Genomic DNA, 23,348 nt, shown 5'->3' with positions numbered 1-23,348 from the left:
CACTCGAGAGATCTGGAAATGTGCCACTAACCACTCAAATAGGATAATCTGCAAATGTATCACGATCCACTTAAGTGAACTGGAGGTGTGCCATTAGTCGCTCAAGTGATTTTGAAATGTGCTCGAGACCACTCGAGAGCCTTGTTTTGTTTTTTGTTGTCACGGGCCACATCAAATGCTTCCGAGGGCCGCATTTGGAGCACAGGACATGGGTTAAGCATTTATGGCTTAACATGTTGCATCTGATATGAGTACCAAATTTAAAATGTCTCCTATATTTTCCCATAAGAAAAACCCCAAAAATTTTCGAACCGTTTTCTATTTATATATATAATTTATGTTAAAACCAAAACAATGATTCATTTATAGAGCATCGGAAATTAAACCCAGTTAGTTTTCCAAGTTTACATTATTATTTTAACAAAAATCTCCCCGGCAAAATTTCGTTATATGCTATGTGAAACATAATTTTAAACTTTGTTTTCCCATCAAAGTTGTGAAAATGTTTATCCATATGTTTTCTACATATTACGCTAGTACCACAGAAGCGGGTCCAGGTGCGTCCAAACAATTTCGGGGCACGAAAAATGTTTAGGACACCCCCTCTCTTTAACAAGATTTCATATATTTTGTGGGAAGAGGGAATCGGCATACTGAATATACACGAACGCTAAGAAATACCCCCATACAAAAAAAATAATAACTACACAAATGTGAATTAACACAAAAATTAATGGAGGTAATTTTAAACTAATGTGAGAAACCGTTTCCGAAATTAAGGAAAACTTTAGAATCGATGGATTAAAAATAATTGAAAGAAATTATTTCAGTACCAATGAAAATTCAGAATTAATAAAAGAAATAATTTCGGAATAGATTAAAATTTAGAATTAACGGAAGAAATAATTCCAGAACTATTGAAAATTCAGATTTAATAAAAGTAATAATGCAGAAATTGATTAAAATCAAGAAATAAATGGAATTAATAATTCAGCAATTGATGAAAATTGAGAAGCGACATAAAATAAATGAGCGCTCTCCTCTTTTATAAAAAAAATCTGCGCTCTCTCTCTCCCGAGACCGCACCGTCACCGTAAAAATATAAAATAAACTAGTTGGTGACGGTGCGGACGCGGTGCGGTGACGGTGCTCGGCTACGGTGCGGATATGTGTGAACGGCTGCATTGCTTAGCAAAGAATTATTCTTTGACCGTGTGATGACCTACACTCGGCCGACGCACGTGTCGGGCACGGTGCGGATATGTGTGTCCAGACCTTAATAGTAAACAAAAGAGATACACTAGAACTCCGATTATCAGGGCTAATACGGAGCGTACTTGGATAACCAAAACCTCGGATAATTCGGACCTTGCGAAATTCTGGCATTAAATGAAATAAACAGAATTATAAAAGATAGAAATTACATCAATAAAATATTACCCTAAATTGCTGTATAGTGCATTAAGGCGATCAAATGGATTTAGTGTAAAGTTACATGGAATACTGTACCATTTTTATAGTAGAAATTTTTAAAGGTTACAAACGGTACTTTGAAAAAGCCGTTCTCTCTCTCTCAATGTCTTCTATCATCATCATCAGCACTATTAAGTGCTTCAGCGAGCACCAGGTTTAGGATGTTTATCTAATCAAAGGAATGTTCTAAACTTGTTTTACTAATGATAATCGAACCCCTTCTTGGAAAAGATAAATTTCTGTCCCTTTGGCTAAACCCCTCCATAAGATCGTATGTTCTGTCTGTAGCTTCTGCCGTCCCCCTGATCTGTTCCTTCATCCCTCCCACCAAAAGGTGATATCGTCCGTTTTGGGAAACACTGGTCTGACATTACAGCCCGTAGAGGTTTTTCGACACCATACATCATTCTGAAAACAAGTTTGTCACGACGTTAAGCACTTAGCACGTTGTTTTATTGTACCTAAGTTTGAAAATGAATTTGTGAAAAGTACCTCGGGTAATCCGAAACTTGGTAAATCGAGGCTCAGATTATTGGTATTCTACTGTGTATTTGAAGTTATTAGCTATTTTTCCCATGAAAATAAGATAAGAGAAGAATGTCTCTAACGTATAGAGCAAATTTCTACCGAAGCACCATCTAAATTACGTATACATAAATTATACATTATGCACACGAGTTTACACACTCACCAAAGTCCCACTTCCAGAAGTCTCCCCTAGGTTGTAGATCTGTCAAACCTCCGTAAATCCACATCGCGCCGTCGTAGATGACGCAAGAATGGCTGTGTCTCGGTGGAGGTTGGTCCAGGTTGCTCGCAATGAGGATCATGCTCCAACTCTCTGACGCTGTATGCGGAAGTGAAAATATTTTTCGGAAACTTTCTTACATTCATATAATGCAAAATGAATCGAAAGTTTTGAGAAATTAATTTGATATACGGTAGTGCAAAATCAAACCTAGATCAAAAGTCCATAGTTCAGACGACGATCCCCTGAGATCTTGATATCCACCGTAGATGAACATCGCATCGTCGTAAACGACTGCTGAGTGACCTCTCCGACCGGACGGCTGATGTGACGACGAACCGCCAGTTTTGCGCCAAGCGGAGGTACCTGGAAAATATGTATGTATACATATAATACATAAATATATATTGATTATCCAGAAAAAACTATACCTTGACTACTAATTACATCCTATCAAAAATAAAAAACAAAAAAATTGTTTTTAAAGATGTATTAGAGCAGTGTTTCTAAACCCCCTTTTCATCCAAGATCCCCCCACCCCCTCCCGGACCATATTTTCTTCTAATGGCCCCAAAACCCGTTCCTCACAAGTTCGGGTCCTGGGCAAACATGGCTTTTTGAGGTTCCTTATGTATAGCATTCTTTGAAGCAGAGGCTTGCAGGGAGAAGGGCATGGAAGGCCCGTGCTCTATAAAAAGACGATCAAAAACTAATAATATCTGTTAATATTTTTACAAAATATCAAGATATCCTAAGATGATGTAAATTTTGGCATCTGAATGGGCACCGAAAATTTTTGGCCCCTGAGCACGAGCCCCCGTTTGTTCATGCGAGAAACAGAAAATCTGTATGGGCCTTTCCCCATCTTATTCAAGGCACTCCGCCCTCAACCAGAACCGAGATGTTTCCTGCTTATTCAATTGATTTTTTCAGTAAACTAATAGTGAACGAAAATTTCATAAATAAGGACCCCTGTACTCGAGACCATCTCAAGAGCATCTTGCTCCCCCTCCCCCAGGCGAGTGATATTACTATCTGCGAAGCCCTTATCTCACGAATTGGAACCCTGCTAGTTTACATATTTACTCTCGTGAATCATAGTGACAGCTTTCAGTCATAAGGTCCTTCTAACACTTCAGTCCATCCGGCCCGTGCCCAGGTGGATCCACGCATTCAGAGCTGCGTTAGAGTACAGTGAGCATCTCTGTTGTTGGGCATTTTATGCAGGGCCGTCTCATAATCATGATCAAATGGGCAAAGTGATGTTCTGAAAGTAGTCACAATTTTTCCCACTAAATTTCACTTAAAATCATTATTTAATTACACATCTAAACCTTTTTTGCAGCTTTCCGCGGCCAACCACCTGTCATGGCTTTCTTTCCACTTGCTTTTCACCCGTGGTCTCCCTTAGAACACCCCTAGAACCAGTTGAGAACCAAAGTACATAGATATATTATAACACTCTTAATCTCATATCTATGCTACATTAGATTAGATGGCGAGTAGAAGGATCTACATTCGTTCATAAATAAAACATGACGAACATCCCTTGGAATTTCATTAGTGTCGATAGATATACTAGAAATTTACATGTGTTTGGATTATAGACAGAGGAATCGCGTTATAAATGTTTAAATGATATTGACATCTGCTTTTCGTATTATTTAACATTTTCTCAGTCATTTCTAGTGTATGGCGTAAATTCATTCATAGCCTAATAATTAATAATGAAAAAATGTGAATCAAATTTCATATGAGTTACAAGCTGTTTCCGGGTTATTAGGTCATGGTCAAAGAGATTCTCTTCCTGTCGTTTCGGTTTCGCCCACATCTATGGCAGGCATCTTCTGAGGTTAAACGCACGTAGGTGTCCGCGGCAAGTGAGAAAGGCTTCATAGGGGTCATTCAAGTATTCAAGTATTACGTCAGCATCGGGGGGCGGGGTTTCGGATTTGCTGACTTTTGATGACAAGTTTGAAGTTTGCTTATACGTCATCAACTACCCCTTTTTGAAGATATGAAATATTCTAAGCTGATGATGAAATTTTGCTGACAGGGGGAGGGAGGTCAGTGTTTTGCTGACAAGGGGGAGAAGGGGTCAAAAATGGCTGAAAATCTGCTTACGTAATACTTGAATGGCTCCATACTCCCATGCCGCAGCGAACCTACGTGCGTTTAACCTCAGAAAATGCCTGCCACAGATGTGGGCGAAACGTAAGAAAGAAAATGCCGTAGACCAAATTGCCCGGAAACCGCTTGTAAATCATTGAACGCTGGCCATGAAAGCATCAGACAAGAAATTTCGTACGATACTGCAATACGTACTGATTTCGAAAATCCAAAGAGGAGTTTCACCGGTCGATGCAAAACCTATTTCACCACCAAAGACGTACAGATGATTCTAAGAGTAATTGCAAAAGAGAAAGATAGATTAGCTTAGGATAATTTTTTTAAACGATTATTTTTTTTATGTATTATCATTGAAAATGAAAGACTTAGAGAAAAAACAAACACTTTTATAATTAAAATATTTTTTTTTCTTCAATTCAACGTCAATCATAATTTCATGAACATGAAAAATCTCATGACATGAACATAAATTCGAAAATCATACAAGTATTCACGATTTAGTCCTTTTGGAATTCTCAGTCTTCGAATTCTCTTCAAATATGTATTTTCGGAAATATGAGAGAAATCTCATTCATTTTTCATGCGCCAGCTGTTTTATTGAATTCATTCTCACATCGACAAGAAGAGAAATGTATTCCCGGGCTGTGCTTTTATTTGTTTATTTTTTATGTGGAATAGTGTATATATATATATAGTTGCGGTGGCCAACTTACGACACGCAGCGTTACTAAAAATGGCAAGTGAATATTAACCACAAACATTAGCGATAGTTTGAAATTTGTTAGAAAATGCAAACATTTTTGCATACATTTGCAACAACCAGTCAGGAAAGTTTTTGTTTTTTATATGAAGATATCTTACAATGTCAGTCTACATCAGTGTTTGCCAACGTGGGTAATATCGCCTCTTGGTGGGCGATGGAATGGTCCAAGGGGGGGGGGACGATAGAAGCTACGGACTTAACATAGGATCCTATGGGTTCACTTGAGTTTGGGGGCGATGAAAGGAAAAAATTGCTGATGAAGGGGGAACAAGAAGTTTGGGAAACTATGGTCTACATGCAATAGGGTTACCAGAAGTCCTCATTTATGAGGACATGTCCGCATTTTTGAAGTCCCTTCAAACGACCTCGTACGTTTTTAAAATTTCTTTCTTTTGTCCGCCTATTTCATTGTCCGAATTCCTCCCTTTTTTTCTAGAAAAAAATTACATTGTGAAACAAAAACCTGTTAATCAATATGTGTTTATATTTGGCTTTTTTTCATCCACACATATTCCCGCACTTTGGGGAAATCCAGGACTGCATTTACCCTCCGATGGAAAACATTCCCCTCCCCTCCTCGCCGGAAGAAAGAAGTATGTATACATGTTAAATGCATCTCGATTTTGGTTGGAAAACAATTGTTGTTCTTTCTTATACCTGCATCTAAGCTAACATTTTGCGTGACTTTTAGTGCTGCCATCTATTTTTCAAACTATGAGTGAAGTGTAATGATTGAATAATTGTACCATTGTAGGTCTGTTGCTTTCTCTGACTGTGCCCTTGGAGGAATGTGCATGGTAGAAAAAAAAAAAAAATCAGGGCAAATTCTTGGAGCAAGCTACTTGCTTGCAAAAATTCAAAGAGGCTTCATATGAACAGTTACAATTACCCTTTAGAATCTAGACAGGTTTGTAGTCAATTCCTCGAATGATACACCACAACTATCGGTTATATTGTGTGGAAGACTATCCATTATTTTTCACTCTAAAAATGATCTCAAGGCTCGGTATTTGTGTTCTGAAACAGCGCACGTGTGAAAAAAAGAATTCTTCTTTCAACTAAAAATTTTGAAGAACTACAAAAGTTCCATATCGATCACGAAGACTGTGATCGATGTTCTCTTGTCAAGTTTCGTCCCTTTTCTTTTGAGTTTAGGAATACGTGACCAACACGCACATTGAAATATTCTTTGTGAGACATTTCATATTCATAATTCAGATCCAAGAAGATTTCGCGAAGCCGTTTTATCGTAATCGAACACGACTCTTCAAATTCTTTGCCCATATTTTGAATAACGCATTGGAATCCTTTTGAAGATTTTTTTCGTATCTGACTGCATTTGTTCGATATATAATCATAACCGAGCTGCTTCTTTTGTAAAAACCCTCCGGACTTTTATTACATTTTTTTGAGAAAAACAAAATTTTTCCCCCAACTCTTTTCCATTAATAGCATCTAAAATCTTTTTTCCTCCATCATAACTATGGGATTGTTTAAAGGAGATTTTTTTCATCGAATTTTTTCAATTCCTCGTCGGTATTGATTTTGACAGGATATGCATGTATACTGGATACGACGAAATTTTTACAAGATCCTTCTGAAGTTTCCTTCGAAGATAAATCAGAATGAAATTATGAAAGCTAATTGTTTGTACTGTTTATTAACTAGCTTCTTAAATCATTAATAAAACTGATTTCAAATAATTCAGATTAATTACTCGAGTCATTTCCAGGGATACGCAAGCCTCACTACGCTTTCAAGTATCATTACGCAATTTTTGCCATGTATGCAGGGTGCATAGGTAACAGGGCATACGGTATTTTACTGGCGAACCGCGCTTTGATCCTAGAGGCATACTTCCAATAGAAAAAGTTTCCAATTCACTTGTAGTACTCAGCTGTGTAATTCATGTTTCAAGGGGTTGTAAAGTTATTAAAATAAAAATTATGTGAATTGGATACTTTCTCTGATTGTAAGTTAATACCAAGTATTTTGTTATTAATATTAATAAGTAAGTTAATATTAACCAGTAAAATACCAACCATACACCCTGTTACCTATGCACCTTGTATAGGTACCATTCATATTAATTTCCAATGAGGAAAGCAATATCAACCTTTTTCCCTAACGAGCTCGAGGCGACCACAAATAGACAGCGCCTTCATTACCAACCCATCTCATTAATGGCAGCAAATTGCAATATAGTGATATGGCCAGGGTGGTGTTCGGTGAAGTAGTGAGGAAAGCAAATTTTTTTTTCTACCCTAAGCATTTCTAGGGGGTACTTACCCCTTCTAGGGTGGTGTTCTTGAATCTCTGGTCCGCAGAATAGTGCCGGGCCACAAAAAATTTCGCTCAATATAAGTAGCCGCTATATAATATAGTTTCTAAATTTGTTACTTCTGTTTTTGTCGTCAGCCGGTCCGCCAATCATTTCTTCGCATTTATTTATTTTTTGCTGGTCCGCAAATTTTTCCACAATATTTGCTGGTTCACAAATCATTTTTACTATTTTTTGTTAATTTTTTTGACGGTCCGCAAATTATTTTCTGTCTTATTTTTTGCCAGTCCACAGGTTATTTCTCCTGTTTAATAAATATTTTGGCGGTACAAAGTTATTACTCCTATTTATTCATCTTTTGCCTGTCCGCGCAAATTATTTTCCATATTCCCCAAATTATTTCTCCTATTTATAAACATTTTGGCAGTACACAAATTAAACCTTCTATTTATTTATCTTTCGCCGGTACGCAAATTATTTTTCGTATTTAATTTATTTTTACGATTAACAAACTATTTTTTATATTTAAATTCCTCCCATTAGTTTTGCAAATTATTTTTTCTTAATAATTTATATTTTTGTCGGTCCAAAAATTATTTTCCTCATTTAATTTATAAATGGATCTCAAATCTTTTTCTTCATTTTATGAACTAAATAGTTCCCTTTAATGAATCAATTTTTATTTAATTACATCAATGTCATGCTATTTTTTCATGCGTAACATGCGTAACATAATTTTTTTCAGTAACATAGAAATGAGCGCTCTCGTGTTCTACGTATTTTTACTAAAAAGTGGGCGCTCCCATGATACATTTCTTTATCATCATTTTTCTTGAATGTTACAATGTAGAAGCTGTTGATTGTCGTCACTTGGAATCACAGCTGTTGATTGTTGTTCGCTGATTGATTGTCGTCACTTTTTTTAAAAATGAACAAGGAAAGTTGGCGGGAGTAGTAGTGTTATGGGTTGTTCTGGCTGCTCCACACACAAAAATTGTCCCTTTCTGACTTCAAATCCTACACGAAACATTTACCCACGTAAAGAAAATACAAATTCAATTGAGCAGAACCTCTCTTTCAAGTTTTTCCCCCTACTTCATTATAATTCACCTACTTTGTTGTTTAACTGAATATTTATTATAAAAAGGAAATTTCACTTTTAAGAATTTTATGTGCGGAGCAGCCAAACAAACCATAACACTAACTACTACCACTGCCAACTTTCCTTGTTTGTTTTTAAAAAAGTGACGGCAATCAATCAGCGAATAACAATCTGGAAAGCTTCTACGTTGTGATATTAAAAAAAAATGATGATAAAGAAATGTATCATGAGAGCGCCCACTTTTTAATAAAAATAGAACATGACAGTGCACATTTCTATACTAAATACGTAAAACATACGTAAAACATATGTAAATATACTTGCGTATATTTACAATTAAAAACATTGGCACCAAATTCGAAATTAATCAATGGTCAATAATATATTTTTAATGGTATTTCTACTGGACCATAGTTTTTCCACTATGCTAAAAGGTAGGAGCCCCCCTTGAACAATTTTTTATGAAAAATCATGAAGGATGGCGGGAGGGAAATCATGCGAAATTCCCCCCCCCCCTTTTTCGGGAAATCATACGAATTCAGCTATTTCGTCGAGTACTTCCCTCATAATTTCAAATAACTCTGACGGAGGAAATTATCCCACACAAGAGCTTCCACTATACGAGACGAGTAGACCAGTAGACGCTGTTATTTATATACTCGTATTTCATATCGCTAATTCTCTGAACTCTGTCTGGATCATATATAAGCATAGAGCAACGGAAAAAAAAATGGCGGATACGGAAATAACTTTGCGTTATATCCGACGAGGACGCAAAATTCGCAAGAGAATAGTGCAGTGTGGGAGAGGGCATGAGCTTTAATATAGGCCTACTAAATTCAGTATAAATGCACACATACTGACACAGCACTAGCAGCAGTAGCGTGCAGTAAACTCGATATAGCGCGTATTTATTTGGCTCGCATGGCTGAGTCAGAGTGACAGATGGGGGAGGAATTCCTGTCATTTATCAACATCACATCGCTTGACTTTCCGGAATATACCACAGAAAACAAATCCATTAATTTACTGGAGTGCGTTCGTAATTCACATTGCAAGGAGCACCACGGGCGCTAATTACTATTCGCTCCCGGGGTAATCGCGTGAAAGTAGTGCAGCCGTACTCCCTTTTTATCAACGGTACATACATACATACACGAGAGTAGAAACAAGAAAAAACGAGCCTTCAACCATAAATATGCGTCAGTGATACATAATTGACAAACAACGTGGCTCCACCCATGTATAAATTTGCGCAAGAACTCGTGTTCAACAGGTGACTTAACACTTCATAAAATGTAGGAGGAGTGAGAGGAAACCGATGATCAATGATCATCCGAAACACTTTCGGTATTTCGATGCGGTATTCCAAATTGTACAGGGTGTTTTAAAAGCGGTTCTTCTTTGAAATTACACAATGTCGAATCTATCATGGATAGTAAGATAAAACAAGTGGTACGTTTAATAAGCAAGCCTGTGGAATTTTAAATACAGTATACCGGTTTGTAAAATTAGTTACAACTTTGGCTGATATATAGCAGCGCAATATCTGTGCAATGAATAGTGAGTGAAAAATCGTTCCTTGTTAACACGGGTCAAATCACATCACAATGGATTCGAAATGCTCACTTTGCTTTACAATGACATGGCGCAAGTGAAGAGTAAAACCACCTTCTGTAACGTTTCTACTGCAATCGATGCAGGTGTCTCGTGAAATGAACTGTTCAAGCTGATGCATCGTTTGAGCAAACTACAATCATGAAGGATAGCGGGAGGGAAATTGATTTTTGATCTAAAAGTAAGTCTTGCTAATTGTAACTAATTATAAGTGAGATGAATGCACAAATACTTGTGTACGGCTAAACAACATGCTAATGCATGATGCAGTCAAATCCCGTTTTAACGAATACCGTTATAGCAAAATTCTCGTTTTAACGAACACTTTTCCAATCTTCCAGATAAGTTTACGTGGGAACAATGCATATACTGTACATGGAATTCCTTTATAACGAAATTTCGTTGTAACGAAATGATTTAACGGGATTCGACTGTATTTTCATTTATTTCGCCTCGTCATGACTGCATCTAATCGAGGATATTCCAACAGAATGAAAACACGTAGCCACAATAAATACATGACTTCATCCTATTCTTCCTATTCAGTATGATACCTCGACTTATGTTATTAATTCGTTGCAAAACTGACATTGAGAATCTATGCAGTCGAATCTCGTGATAACGAACGCGAAGAGACCGGAGCAATCACTTCATTAAAACGAAATTTCCTTATAAAGGAATTACAGATTACCTAGCATTGTTCCTATGTATACGTATTTGGGGGATTAGAAAAGTGTTCGATAAAACGAGATTTTTGCTATAACGGTATTCGTAAAAACGGCATTCGACTGTATCACTTGGTGAGGTAAGCTGAAGCCTTTTGGAAAAGCTGAGCATAGGTTACGATGAAATGAGTTGAGATAATGAAAACCAGGAATTTTATGCAAGAAAATTAAACATTTGCAAGTGCGACTCGTCTGAAATTACTTGTCCGATTGTTTGTCGTCTTACTTTGTGGATGCTTTTCAGATTTCATTTGTATTGGAAGAAAGGTAGAAGAATAGTCTCTTTATGGAAGGAGGGGAAAAAATAAACTACACAAAAATTTCCTGCAGCTATGAACACTGAAAAAAAATTTCATACTAATTCTTCATGTTTAAAAAAAATTGAAAATCACTTAAAAATTATAAAAAGATGTAGTAGGTCTCACGCATTGAAGTACGAATCGAAGTACGAGACACTAGTTAAATACAGTGAGATTTCTATACTCCATACAACGATAAATCCCTCTACAAAGGTACTTTTTCATACCTTGTTTTTAGAATTGCCTGTAGTCTAATGCTAAACTCCTTTCGATACAACAATATCCTTTATCACAGTAAATCAATGTATAACGATATTTTTTATATTTCTCTCCAAATCACCTTCAATATATTTTGAAATCCCTTACCAGTTTTTATTCTTTCGAGGGTGTCTAATAACATCGGTATTTTGCGCAATTTACCATCTAAATGTGTAAATGAAGTTACCGTGAAGCTACTTTCTATATACTGCACATAAGTATTGTGCGATAAACAACTTTACAACGTGAAACAACTAACTGAATTTATTAATCAACTAATCAATTGAAATTTTTTGTTTCGAATAAATGCTTATAATTGCATTTTATGGTGGTAGTAACAACGCCAATGCAGAAGAGATGCCAACAACATCATAAATTTCGCGGCGACTGATAAGAATAACTCTTGATATAACGATAACCCCCCCTCTAACAATATTTTTTCTTGATCAGTAGAGTATATCGTTCTATCAATGTTTCACTGTACATGTATTATCTTTAGAGCGTGTTTACCGCATAAGTGGATGCAGGCTCTTTGAACGGGGGGAAGGGCAAATCACCGGCGGTGTGTATAGTGAACGGGGGAGGCTGAACAGGGGCGTACTCAGGATTTACCTTTGAAGGTGGCACAAAAGACTGGGTAGGGGGCACAAAAATTTTCTTCCCAAAAAAATTTTGAGTTACCATCCTGCAAAAAGCATTTAAATTTACAAAAATTGGTAAAATAGCATAAAAACGGTATTTTAATTTTTTTCCCCTAATTTTTGGGCAGCTTTCCCCCCCCCCCTCTGGGGGTGAATCACCTTAGCTATGCCAATAATACAATTTTTTTCCACAGTAAGCGCCCGGTCAAAATTTTTACATGCCCTGGACATATTGGACAGTAGTAAATTCGTCCAGCCCTGGTTCCTTCTTTCAAAACAAGATAAATAAAGCAGCACGAAATACATTTGCAACGGACATCAAGTTTTTGAACGTTATTCCAATGATTTATGTACATGAAGACAAAAAATACACCATATTAACCAATATTTCACTATCTCCGATTATTTTATAAGTGGGCGTAACTTATCAAAATGATCAAGTATTCTGTAAATTTTTGAGAAATTAATTTTTCGGCTGAAAGATACGATAGGAAGTAAAAAAGGTATAACCAAAACGTAATACAATACGCGTAAAATGAGAAAGTTTCATTTGAAGTCAAAGGTAGATGAAGCTGTGGAAAGTAAAACTAATTTTATCATGGCATGTTTCATGGCTTGAGGTTCACGAAGTTAGAAGAGAAAATCGTATCAACCGGTATTTCAGTATATCCGATTTTGTTGTAAGCGAACTATACTTTCTTAAGCATTGTTAAAATAATAAATTACATTATTTATTAAAAAAAAAATTGTTTCTGTCAGAAGAAAATATAAAAATAAAAAATATCATTCACGTACACATAAAATCAAAAAGTATTGTTAAAATTGGCAATAGATGCCTCTAGTGAAACCGAAACTAATTCTGATTGGAACGCGTAATTATCGAAACTGAAACTTAAATCGGACAATTAATATAGTGGGTTTCAATGATTCAGGTCCATGAGAAATAAATGAATAAAAATTATTTTAACCGATATTTTAATGTATCGAATTTCAATCTTATTGACCTTAGTTGTAATAAATTTTATCAAAATAATAACTCACTATGCAAATTTTTCTAAAAGAAAATATATACATGTAAATATTTTTAAAATATGCATTAATTCAGAAATTAGCGTTTTAAATAAACAGCAGATGAAGCTAGTAAAAAATATTTTTCTAGCATGGCGTATAAACACATTTTCAATCGCTCCTTCAATTATTATCCGAATTGCATATATGGTTATTCAAATAATTCATGTACGATACGGTTATATACAGTCTATCCCGCTTATAACGTCTTTCAAAAACCACAACTAATAATTTTATTAGCGGGGAAATGTTTTAAGCCGGAAATGTCTATAAGAATAATAAGACATTGTTTTTCACAGTTCATAGTTTTTATGTAGTGTTTTTAATTTATTAACAAACATTACGGTACATATAGAGATTTGATAGGAAGAAATTGTGTGTATTTATTATTCTATTAAATATTTACGTGCATCCATTAAATATTTACGGGATGTAGTTTGTAGGGAGAAAACAAGAAATATATAGGAAAAAAGAAATCACATTTTGATTGATGTGCAATGCATTTTGACTGGAGCTGTGCTCGGCAAAATCCAACGATGTTCATGCTTCATTTTGAATTTCAAAGGTCATGAAAGCATCGTATTGGCTGTTCAGTGAATAATTACATTCCAAGAAGTACAGTTGGGAAAAATCCGATTTTTTTCTTATCTGAAAAAGCCGCCTTTAAATGCTACTTGATGCTGGCGTCTGAAAATCTGTCCAGTTGTGTATGTTTTGTGTCCATGTCACTCTTTTGCGGCTTGATTCAGAGGGTGGATGAGAATAGAGGCGCATTTATGGTTTTGCCGCCCTTCTCCCATTCTAGTCTAATTTTCTTGACTACTCTTTCCTCGAATTCACTCACCCCCCCCCCCTCCCCTATAACCCGCTTGGTCTCCCCCTCACTCCTGCAAGTACACCCGCATCTAAAGCAAAAGTGATCAACGTTTTGGAGAGTGCAGGCCACTTCATTGGTTCGAAAACGTGTCACGGGCTATGAAGATGATCTGTGAATTCGCTCATGAAACTCAAGAGATTTGAAAATGTGCTGCGGATAACTTAATTGAAGTGAGAATGTGCCTCGGGCCATTGAGTGATCTGTAATAAAACCCCAGATCACTTAAGTGACTTGTGAATCCCCAAGTCACTTGAGTGATTTGTAAATGTGCCGCAGGTCACTTAAGGGATTTGTGAATCCCCCCAAGTCACTTGAGTGATCTGTAAATGGGCCGCGGGACACTTAAATGGTGTGGAACTGCCCTGTGGGTCACTTACCTGGTAGTTAAGTGAGTGAGCAAAAGTTACACTTTTGCTCACTCTCTAAGTTACATTTTTGCTCACTCCCTAAGTTACACTTTTGCTCACTCTCTAAGTTACACTTTTGCTCGCTCAGGTGTTTGCAAACTCTCTAGGTCGCTCTTTTGCTCACCCTATCACCTAGTCCCTTGTTGTCTGGGCAGAGGTGGGTTTATTGAGAATTATACAAATTTCACCACCCTTCACCCATTCTACCACTTTTCTTGGCCACTTATTCCTCAAATTTGCTGCCGCTCTGAACTTGCTGCCCTAGGTTATAGCCCACTAAGTCTCCCCTGTAAGTACGTCACTGGATGAGAAGATTCACCGTTTTATTCCTTTATTATACGCAGACGTCGTCTAACACCACTGAATGAACGCCAGAACTTTGCCACTGGACTTATCCCGTTGCCGAGATCTCTTCCAGCTCGAATGAGACCGAAAAATAAAAATAAATTAACTTTAAATCATCCTTCTCTGAGAACTTTTCAAGTTCTTATCTGTTAGTCTCCCTATTCAGTGACATAACTTCGATCACCCTGGTGTATGTGAACAGTTGTAAGAGCAGTCATGCACTGAACACTATTGTTTGACAAAGTGAGAGAAGAAACAAAATTAAAATTATTATTTGCGCCTAAACCTTGAAAAAAAAAAAGAAAGAAACGCACTTTTCAGTCGATAAGTGCGGATCGATGTAAATAATTTTTCGCACAACGTATATATGTATATATATATATATACTTCGATATTGTATTAATAAGTAAATTTTTCTTAATAACTTAATGTCTTGAAAAAAATTTAATGTTTGAATAATAATTATTTTTATTTAAAAAAAATATTATTTAAAGTTATCGTACATAATTAACTTCAATTAAAGTATTTTTGTTTAAGCAATCAAGCACTGAAAAAATTAAAGTTAATTAATTAATTTATTTATTTTATTTATTCAATATTGATTGGCCGAGGCCTGTACAAGGGAATGCGGTGATGAAGTTAGACAGAGATGATTGATGTCACAAAGAAAATCGAAAATTGTTTCACAATCAATAATGTTTGGGGGGAGGTTGTTCCAGTCGGTAAATGTCCGCAAAGATGGGTTTCAATTTTTTGTGAATGGTTAATTCTTTTTGAAAAGTATGAAGCCGGAGTTAGAAGGTTCGAGGTGTCGATATGAAAATGACCGTGGAGAATTTTAAAAAGGAAGGATAACCGAGAGATATATCTACGGGTAAAAAGCGGTTACATATTGAGTTGGCGCTTGAGCTCAGTGACGGAGGCAGAGGATGACCAACAGTTAAGAATGAAGCGGGCGGATTTATTTTGAATAGATTCTAATTTGTCTATATTGGAGAGAGTATAGGGGTGCCAGATTTCACAGGCATATGAGAGTAGAGGAAGGAAGTCGGTTTGGAAGCAGAGATGTCTGAGGTGACGGGTGGAGTTTTTGAGGTTCCGACGAAGAAAAAAGTTTTTTTCTCTCTCTTATTAAATGAATTAATTCATAAAATTTGATATATTCACCCATCATTTACATTTTTTGAAAATACACTGGAGTTCGTTCCTCTGAACAGGAGGAACACGCAAAATCAACCATTTTTTGGGGGTTGCACAAAAAACTTCTCCGAAAGAAACTTCTTGTTACCAACCTCAAAAAAGCATTCAAATTAATAGAAACTGATTTCAAAGGATATAAAGGTTATTTTTTTTTTTTTTTTGATATTTTAATTTTTTAACGAAAATATTGAAAAATGAATGTATACAGCATTTTTGGTCGGTCGGGGATTTCTGTTTTTGAGTGTCTTTTTTTTCCGAGTGGTCCACCAGTTAAAAAGATCATCTCTCTCACTCTGAGAAATAGTCAAAAGCCTACCAGGGCCTATGCTAAAGTCCCAGTGTCCGGAACCTGGTCTAATCGGCAAAGAAGAGAGAACCGAGAGTCCAACTTGGCCATACTAAAGTCCCAGTGGCCGGAACCTGGTCCGGCCGGCAGAGAAGAATTGAGGGTCCAACCGAGCCATGCTGAAGTCCCAGTGGCCGGCACCTGGTCTGGTCGGCAAAGAAGAAAGAACTAAGGGTCCAATCGAATTTTTGCTCTATAGGATTTTTTTCCCCCTTCTTTCTTTTCTTTTCTAATTGCTTTTGTGAATTTCTTCTATTTGTATTTTTGTCTCTGTTTTTGCAATTTTCTCTAATTCCTATTGTGTGTTGGTTTTTCCCCCTATAATTTTTCTATAGTTGCTCTAGTATAAATTTTCACTGTATGTTTTTTTAATGTGTTTTATTATTGTACATGTAATACATTTGCAATTTTCATGTGCATAATAAAGCACCCGACACCGTCCAGCCCCTCATCCGGGGCAATGGCTAAAATTTAAAATTGTAGATGCACGGTATGAAATGAAAAATGAAATAAGATGTCTATCACACTGTCACAATAGGTCTACAACGGTACAAATATTGAATCAATGTAATTCCCTCACTTCCCTTCTGAAATATAGATGGCAGCACTGAAAAATCAGACACAACTCTATATGCGCACTTAGACTGTTAGGTGCACACACACACTCACACTTCCGGCACAATTCACTCGGTTGTAAATTGCCCATAGCAATAGACCGGAGTTGTTGCTTTGTTTGAAAGAAAATAAGAAATGTCTCCCTCACACTGGTCACCAAGTTGTGCAATTTCAAAGTAAAAGAGCCATTTTCATACATCATATATGATCCAGACACGGAGGTGAGTAGTTGAAAAATGAAGGGGCATGAACCACAACTTTTCAAAATTGAAGTAATTTGAATAAGAAATAGTCAACGAAGCACCAGGATTTACTTTTGAGGATTTCTTGGATTTATCGTAGAATTTTTAGAACCTATAGTTGAAAGGGGGAAAAAATCAAACTTTTTCATTTCTAAGGAATTGCCCTCTACATTCGAGCATTCGAATAACACCGAGTTTTGAAAACCTCGGAGAGCAATCTAGTGGATTGCTTGCTCATCCGAATAGTATATGAAGTCCTTTCACGCCTTTTACTGCGTTCCTTGAGATTCTTCATCTCCATTCTTTGCAGCACAAACTTCGATAGCACAAGTCGGATTTCGTAATGAAATCGCTTTTTTTTCTCTCTTTTGGCACATTCCTCCTTTTCCTGAGTTTTCGTTAGCACCAATTCCAAAGAGTACACGACTCTCTCTCTCTCTCTTGAGGACTCTCTCTCTCATCAGGTATTGATGATGAGGAGACGACGGTCGTCGCTATCTCTCAGTGGCGAATCAGCAACTTCATCGACTTCAACCCCCCCCCCTCCCAATGCTTCCGCAATATCGATTATTCAACCTCTCACAATCGTACAATTGTCGATAAACCTCTCCATTCATGACCTCATTCCGACTTGCACTTCCGACAAAATCCAAATCTATTCGAACGAACCTATCTTATGAGTAAATATCGAAAAATGCTTCATTGGAGTAACATGAGCATATCATTACAGGAAATTTATCGATTCATGCTGGAATGGGATGAAACTGCTTTTGACCACATCCCGCTGTACACCGTAAATAAGAAGTATTCATCAAAATTAACTGAAATCCTCAATTATTCACTCGTTGACATTGATTCTAATATAGTTCATCGATTGATGCAATGGGTATACACTGGAAGGAAAAAAAAGCTAGAACCAAACCCCGCGATGCGTCTAGAAACTACAAGATGAAGAAAAACGAGATCGCATATATCCCACGGGGAATCAAGCACTGATGTTCTATCAGTGTTATACCGTCCCCCGTCCCCCCCACCCATAATAACCGTGACCATTTTTCTTGTTTCTTTTACTGTGGTGATGGCATGTCCCACTCAAGCTACATTAATCTTGATCAACGGATCCCCACCCCCTGTACAACACAATTTTCTACATGTGTATAATCTTTCATTCCCGCTCGCACATTTCGTTTACTATGGATATTGCCACCGCAATATCTCCAGACGCCGCAGACGCTCTGCAGCAGCGTGTCCGGAAAATTTACCGACAACAATTCACCGCTAGGAAAATTCAACGCCAGGAAGATTCACCGAACGGAATACGTATCGGTGGGAAAAATCACCGACAAACAAATCACCCACATTAGTTCGACACGAGTGAATGAATGATCGAGTGGGCAATGAGTGAGTGAATGAATGAGCGAAAACGGGCTGGCACTAGAGCTAGCTCACCTCTCGCTCAATCACTCACTAGGTCACTCAGTCAATCGCTAGGTAGCTAATTCTATTACTCATTCACTAGGTCGCTCTCTCTGTCACTCACTCACTAGTTTCTCATTATATCACTCACTCACTAGGTTATCATATTATCACTTACTCACTAGGTCACTCACAGCGTCGTCCACTATGTCAATCAATCACTCCCTCATTAGGCTTTAGGCTTTTCTTTCATTTGATCTCTAGGTCACTCATTTACTTCCTAGGTCGCTCACTTCGTCATTCACTCACTGGGTCCCTCATTCTATCATCAACTCACTAGGTTGCTCACTCTGTTACTCCCCATAATAACCGTGACCATTGTTCTTGTTTCTTCTACTGTGGTGATGGTATGTACACTCAATCACCTGGTCACTCACTCTATTATACAATCAATCACCTGGTCGCTCACTCTGTCACTCGCTTACTCACATACTAGGTCACTCATTCTGTTGCTAGCCCCGACTAGGTCGCTCATTCTACAACTAACTCATTAGGTCACTCATTCTGTTGCTAGCCCTGACTTGGTCGCTCATTTTACCACTAACACATCAGGTTTGTTCACTCACTAACTAGGTCACTCACTCACTCACTAGGTCACTCACTCACTCACTAGGTCACTCACTCACTCACTCGGTCACTAACTCTATCTCTAGGTCGTTCACTCATTAGTCTGCTTTCACTCTAACCACAACTAACCATTCTGTCACTCACTAACTACTGTATCATTTACTGAGAGACTCACTCGGTCATTACTCCCTCACTAACTGGCTCACCGATTCGTGTCGAACTGCTGTCGGTGAATTGCATGGCTGTGAATTTTCCGTAAACCCAAGAGTATGTGTCTTCAACGAATGATTCGCGGGGCCGCACGTCGCTGTGGCCCACCAACAATTTTAGAGGGTAGGGGAGGGGGGGGAGAAACAACAGATCAATGAAAAAAAAATTGATGAAGTCTGTACACTATATATAGTGCTCCTTTAACATATTACACTTTGTGAATCAGCGAAAAAAAAAATAGGAGAACGATTTCCCGGCCTCCTACTTATTTCAAACTCTACTATTTTATTATACATGCAGGACACATCATTAAGCTGGGATTACGGTGCCACCTACGGAGTAAAAATAAAACTATCTGTTATAATTCTTCAAGTAATATTGGCTATTAGTTTTAAACAGGTTTCCACCATGAAAATGAACAACACGTACGGTATGATATTATATATTGCTTATTTTGTTTGATACATACCGGTATAAATTTTATGCGCCTAAATATCGGTTAGTATGTTCTTCATGTTTGCCACAAAATTACTTTCATCCTAAGCACTGCTGCGAAAAACAAGAAAATAGTAACCGGTATTTCGGCGCATAAGTTACACGCCACTATGCAGCATGAAATCTGTTAATTTGGTACAATATACAACACCGTTTTAACGCATAGGCCCACGCGGCCCGGGGACCTCAAGAAAAGAGGGGACTCACAAATAATGAAATTTTCGGGAATTTTCTAGGCAGGGCCTCAAAAATAATTACTTAACCCGGGAGCCCATGATACTCTTAAAACGGCCCTGACAATATATGGTATCATACTGCACATTATTGATTTTCCTCCTGCAGACTGGCTTAAAACCAACAGTCAATTTTAGTTGAACAAATAACAAACAGTATTGGTTTTATCTGATAGGTGGCAGCAAGGTGTCCCCTAGCACAACGTTTTTCAGAAATATTTCAAGCAAATGTTTATGTGCATTTCTCTTCTACACAAAAATATCAGAACGGGAAAGCGAATAGATATTCAAGGGTGGTATTCACTGATAGGGTTTAAACTAGTCACAATTTTTGTATGCTCGATACGGATTGGTTAAAAACCTAAATTTAACCAATCCGTGTCGATCTTTAATCCAAAAATTGTGACTATAGTTTAAAAACCCTGTCGGTGAATACCACCCTAACTTCATTCGAAAATGTCCAAGGCAACATAATTTATTCTTCTGGCATACTCATATCTTCTGGAGAAGTCTCCATCGAGTCCTTGAATGTCTTATAATTCTAAATATTGCACTATAATTGGGTGGCTGAAGGGCTTTATAGAATGTTTCGTTTTGGCCAAAAATGTCTGAAAGGTTGGAAATCTCTAAATCCAGAGGTTCCGACTAAAAATTCGAGGAAATAGATTACTTCTTACCTTCCACGAGACCATCGTATGCTCTTGGAGACACAGAGGCCGGTGCCCACGGGTGCGGATTTCCTCCCAAACTTGTTGTTCTAGGTGAAATATATACAAGATAAATTAGAAAAGTTTCTAGTCTCTCTGTAATGAATGAATGAAATACTCACACGCACACACATAGACATGTTCACAGCATTTTTTTTTCTTCAAAGTTTGATTTAATATGTGGCTGATACTGGCTACAGTAAGTTGTCTTGAAAATCGTGCAGCATTTGTATGAATAAAAATTTGCAGTCGAAATTAGTTATATACCGTCATCCAAAGAACCGAAGAATCATGTCGTTTAAACCGAAAGCTTAGTTCTCAAGTAACTGATATGGAATAGTCGAGTATAATTAGCTTTTGCATTCATAGTTAATGTTTATTTGACCCTAATATAAATAATGCGTTTGTCAACAAAGGTCGCACCCTACTCTGCCCTCTAAAGTCCCGTTACTTGCTCGGCACTAAAAGCAAATATACAAATTCAAGGGTCACAACAGGCAAAATTCCCAAGGGGAGTGGGTGAGAACAAAATAATAAAATATTATACATTATCATCATAAAAATATGAATGTTAAAGTACCTAAAAATACAGAAACCTTCCCAAAAAAAAAGTAATTTTCGTGAAAAACATAACTATCGATAAACATGCAAATACAAGGTGTTCCATAAATTCTTAAATAACTTAAAAATAGAACGATGTGGTATACTGAATGCGTTTGAGGAAAAGTTATTCTCATAAAGGGGATTTTTTTCGGTACAGAAAAAAATTAGTTGGAATTCTCCTCGACAGAAAGCGCTAAATACAAACAAGTCACTGAATTCCTTCACAGAACTTTCAATCTTTTCTACGTCCGAAGCATTTCGTAAAACTTCAACCGGTGATTCGTGGCTGAGGTAAAACATTTTCCCAATAGAGCTTTATCCATCAATGCCAACATCGCAGTGATTCAAGCAAGCTCCAGTGACAGGAAAATTTAGAAATGAGCTGTTTATTGTACACCTTGCATTTTATAGGATTTGCATATTTTCTAGTGATTTGCTTTTGTGCAGCGTCCTCCATCGACAAAAATTTGAACCAATTTTTTTTTTTATACCAAAAAAAAAAAAACTTTTTCCGCGAGAATAACTTTTTCACAAAACCGCATTAAAATATACGAATTCCTTCAATTTTTATGAATTTTCAAACTATATACGAATTTATGTGGGCACCATGTATTTATTTCACGAACTGCCCAGTTTCATACGTTCTGTGATCTGCATAACTACGGCTGGAAACCGATTAAAATTTTAAACTGGTAAATCAAAAGAATATAATCGATTAATCGAATTTTTATCGAATACTTTCAAATGCTATTCATTCATGGCAAACGTAGTGTTGGTAACCATGTAATATTCATGGATGCTATAAAACATATTCTGTTCATTTCACACATCTATCCACTGAATATATGTAAATAAATACAGAAATAGATTAACAGATAAAAGCTGCACCCGCTTGAAGCTATTTAATATCGTTCCCCTCTTTGTCAGAAACATGAATGTGCAAATTTCTAGATCTTGGAAAACGACTTTTGAACGTTTACTCTACCCATATTCCTCTATGGAAGTTGTTCTCCTAAAATGTTTTGTAAAATGTGTTTCAATAGGAGATAGACATTTGCGTTTCTGGAAAAACTTAGATAGCAAAATAAGTGATTCAACCAGCTGATAAACCCAAAAGGGAAAATTTGCACATTCATATCTCTGGCAAAAGGAAGACGATATGCTGAACATGCTTGCCATATCACAGAATTTCTTATAACTTGGATCTTGTAGTTTTTTTTTAAATCAATAAGTTTAGAAATCATCACTACAATAGTTTCCGTTGGATCGGAATCGACTTGTGTTTCCTCACGTCGAAAAATTTTATCAAAATATTGATTCAAATATTTTTAAATACAGTCACTTATCTGAAATGTTATGTATAGGAACATAATTTAAGACATTCAATCGGTTTACTCAAAGTAAAACTATAAACTGCTAATAAAAATTTTAATCGAATTCTGATCGAGTCGATTAACTCGACTAAAATTTTCAACTGCGATTAAAAAATGATCGATCGATTAACCGACCCGATTAATCAGACGATCCCTATTCAAAAGATCCTATAACCAAGGACGTAATAGCCGAGATTGACTGTGATATAAAAAATAACTTTCTTTTCAGTTCTTAATGAATTTTCCTAAAGCTGTTTTATGAATCTCCCACCCAAGAACGTTTCCATTAAGCATGATTCAAGTTATTATCCCCGAAACGATTGCAAAAAAAAACAACAAAAAAACTCCCCTCAACTTAACGAGCGAGAGGGGGGGAAAAAACTTTAGCAAGGGGGAAAAAATTTGAATACGGTCAATATCGTCTACGCTTGGGAAAAAAAAATACAGGAAGACCAAAAAAAATGATTTTTTTCCCCAATTGTGCTACAAGAGCAAAAGAAAAGAGTGCAGTGGAGAGGAAGCGCACGCCATCCTTCAAAAAGTGCTT

At 36.8% G+C, this 23,348-nt stretch overlaps 1 protein-coding gene across 1 annotated transcript in view; it reads right to left on the bottom strand.

Moving 5' to 3' along the window:
* Nucleotides 1–23,348, bottom strand: part of LOC149087353 (uncharacterized) — a 51,556-nt gene that overhangs the window by 8,945 nt on the left and 19,263 nt on the right. The window contains exons 3-6 of the mRNA XM_089231421.1: nucleotides 20,796–20,875; nucleotides 4,547–4,622; nucleotides 2,432–2,587; nucleotides 2,165–2,320 (exon numbers count right to left, since the gene is read on the bottom strand). Coding sequence (XP_089087547.1) covers nucleotides 2,165–2,320; nucleotides 2,432–2,587; nucleotides 4,547–4,622; nucleotides 20,796–20,875 — 468 coding nt within the window. The remainder of the gene's footprint in view (nucleotides 1–2,164; nucleotides 2,321–2,431; nucleotides 2,588–4,546; nucleotides 4,623–20,795; nucleotides 20,876–23,348) is intronic.

This window comes from Pholcus phalangioides, unplaced genomic scaffold, assembly GCF_987345545.1.
Source record: "Pholcus phalangioides strain wild (caught in Gottingen) unplaced genomic scaffold, Ppha-v1.0 ptg000004l_1, whole genome shotgun sequence".
NCBI classification, from domain to species: domain Eukaryota; kingdom Metazoa; phylum Arthropoda; class Arachnida; order Araneae; family Pholcidae; genus Pholcus; species Pholcus phalangioides.
Note: the sequence above shows the minus strand (reverse complement) of the source record. Positions and strands in the feature narration are given on the sequence as shown.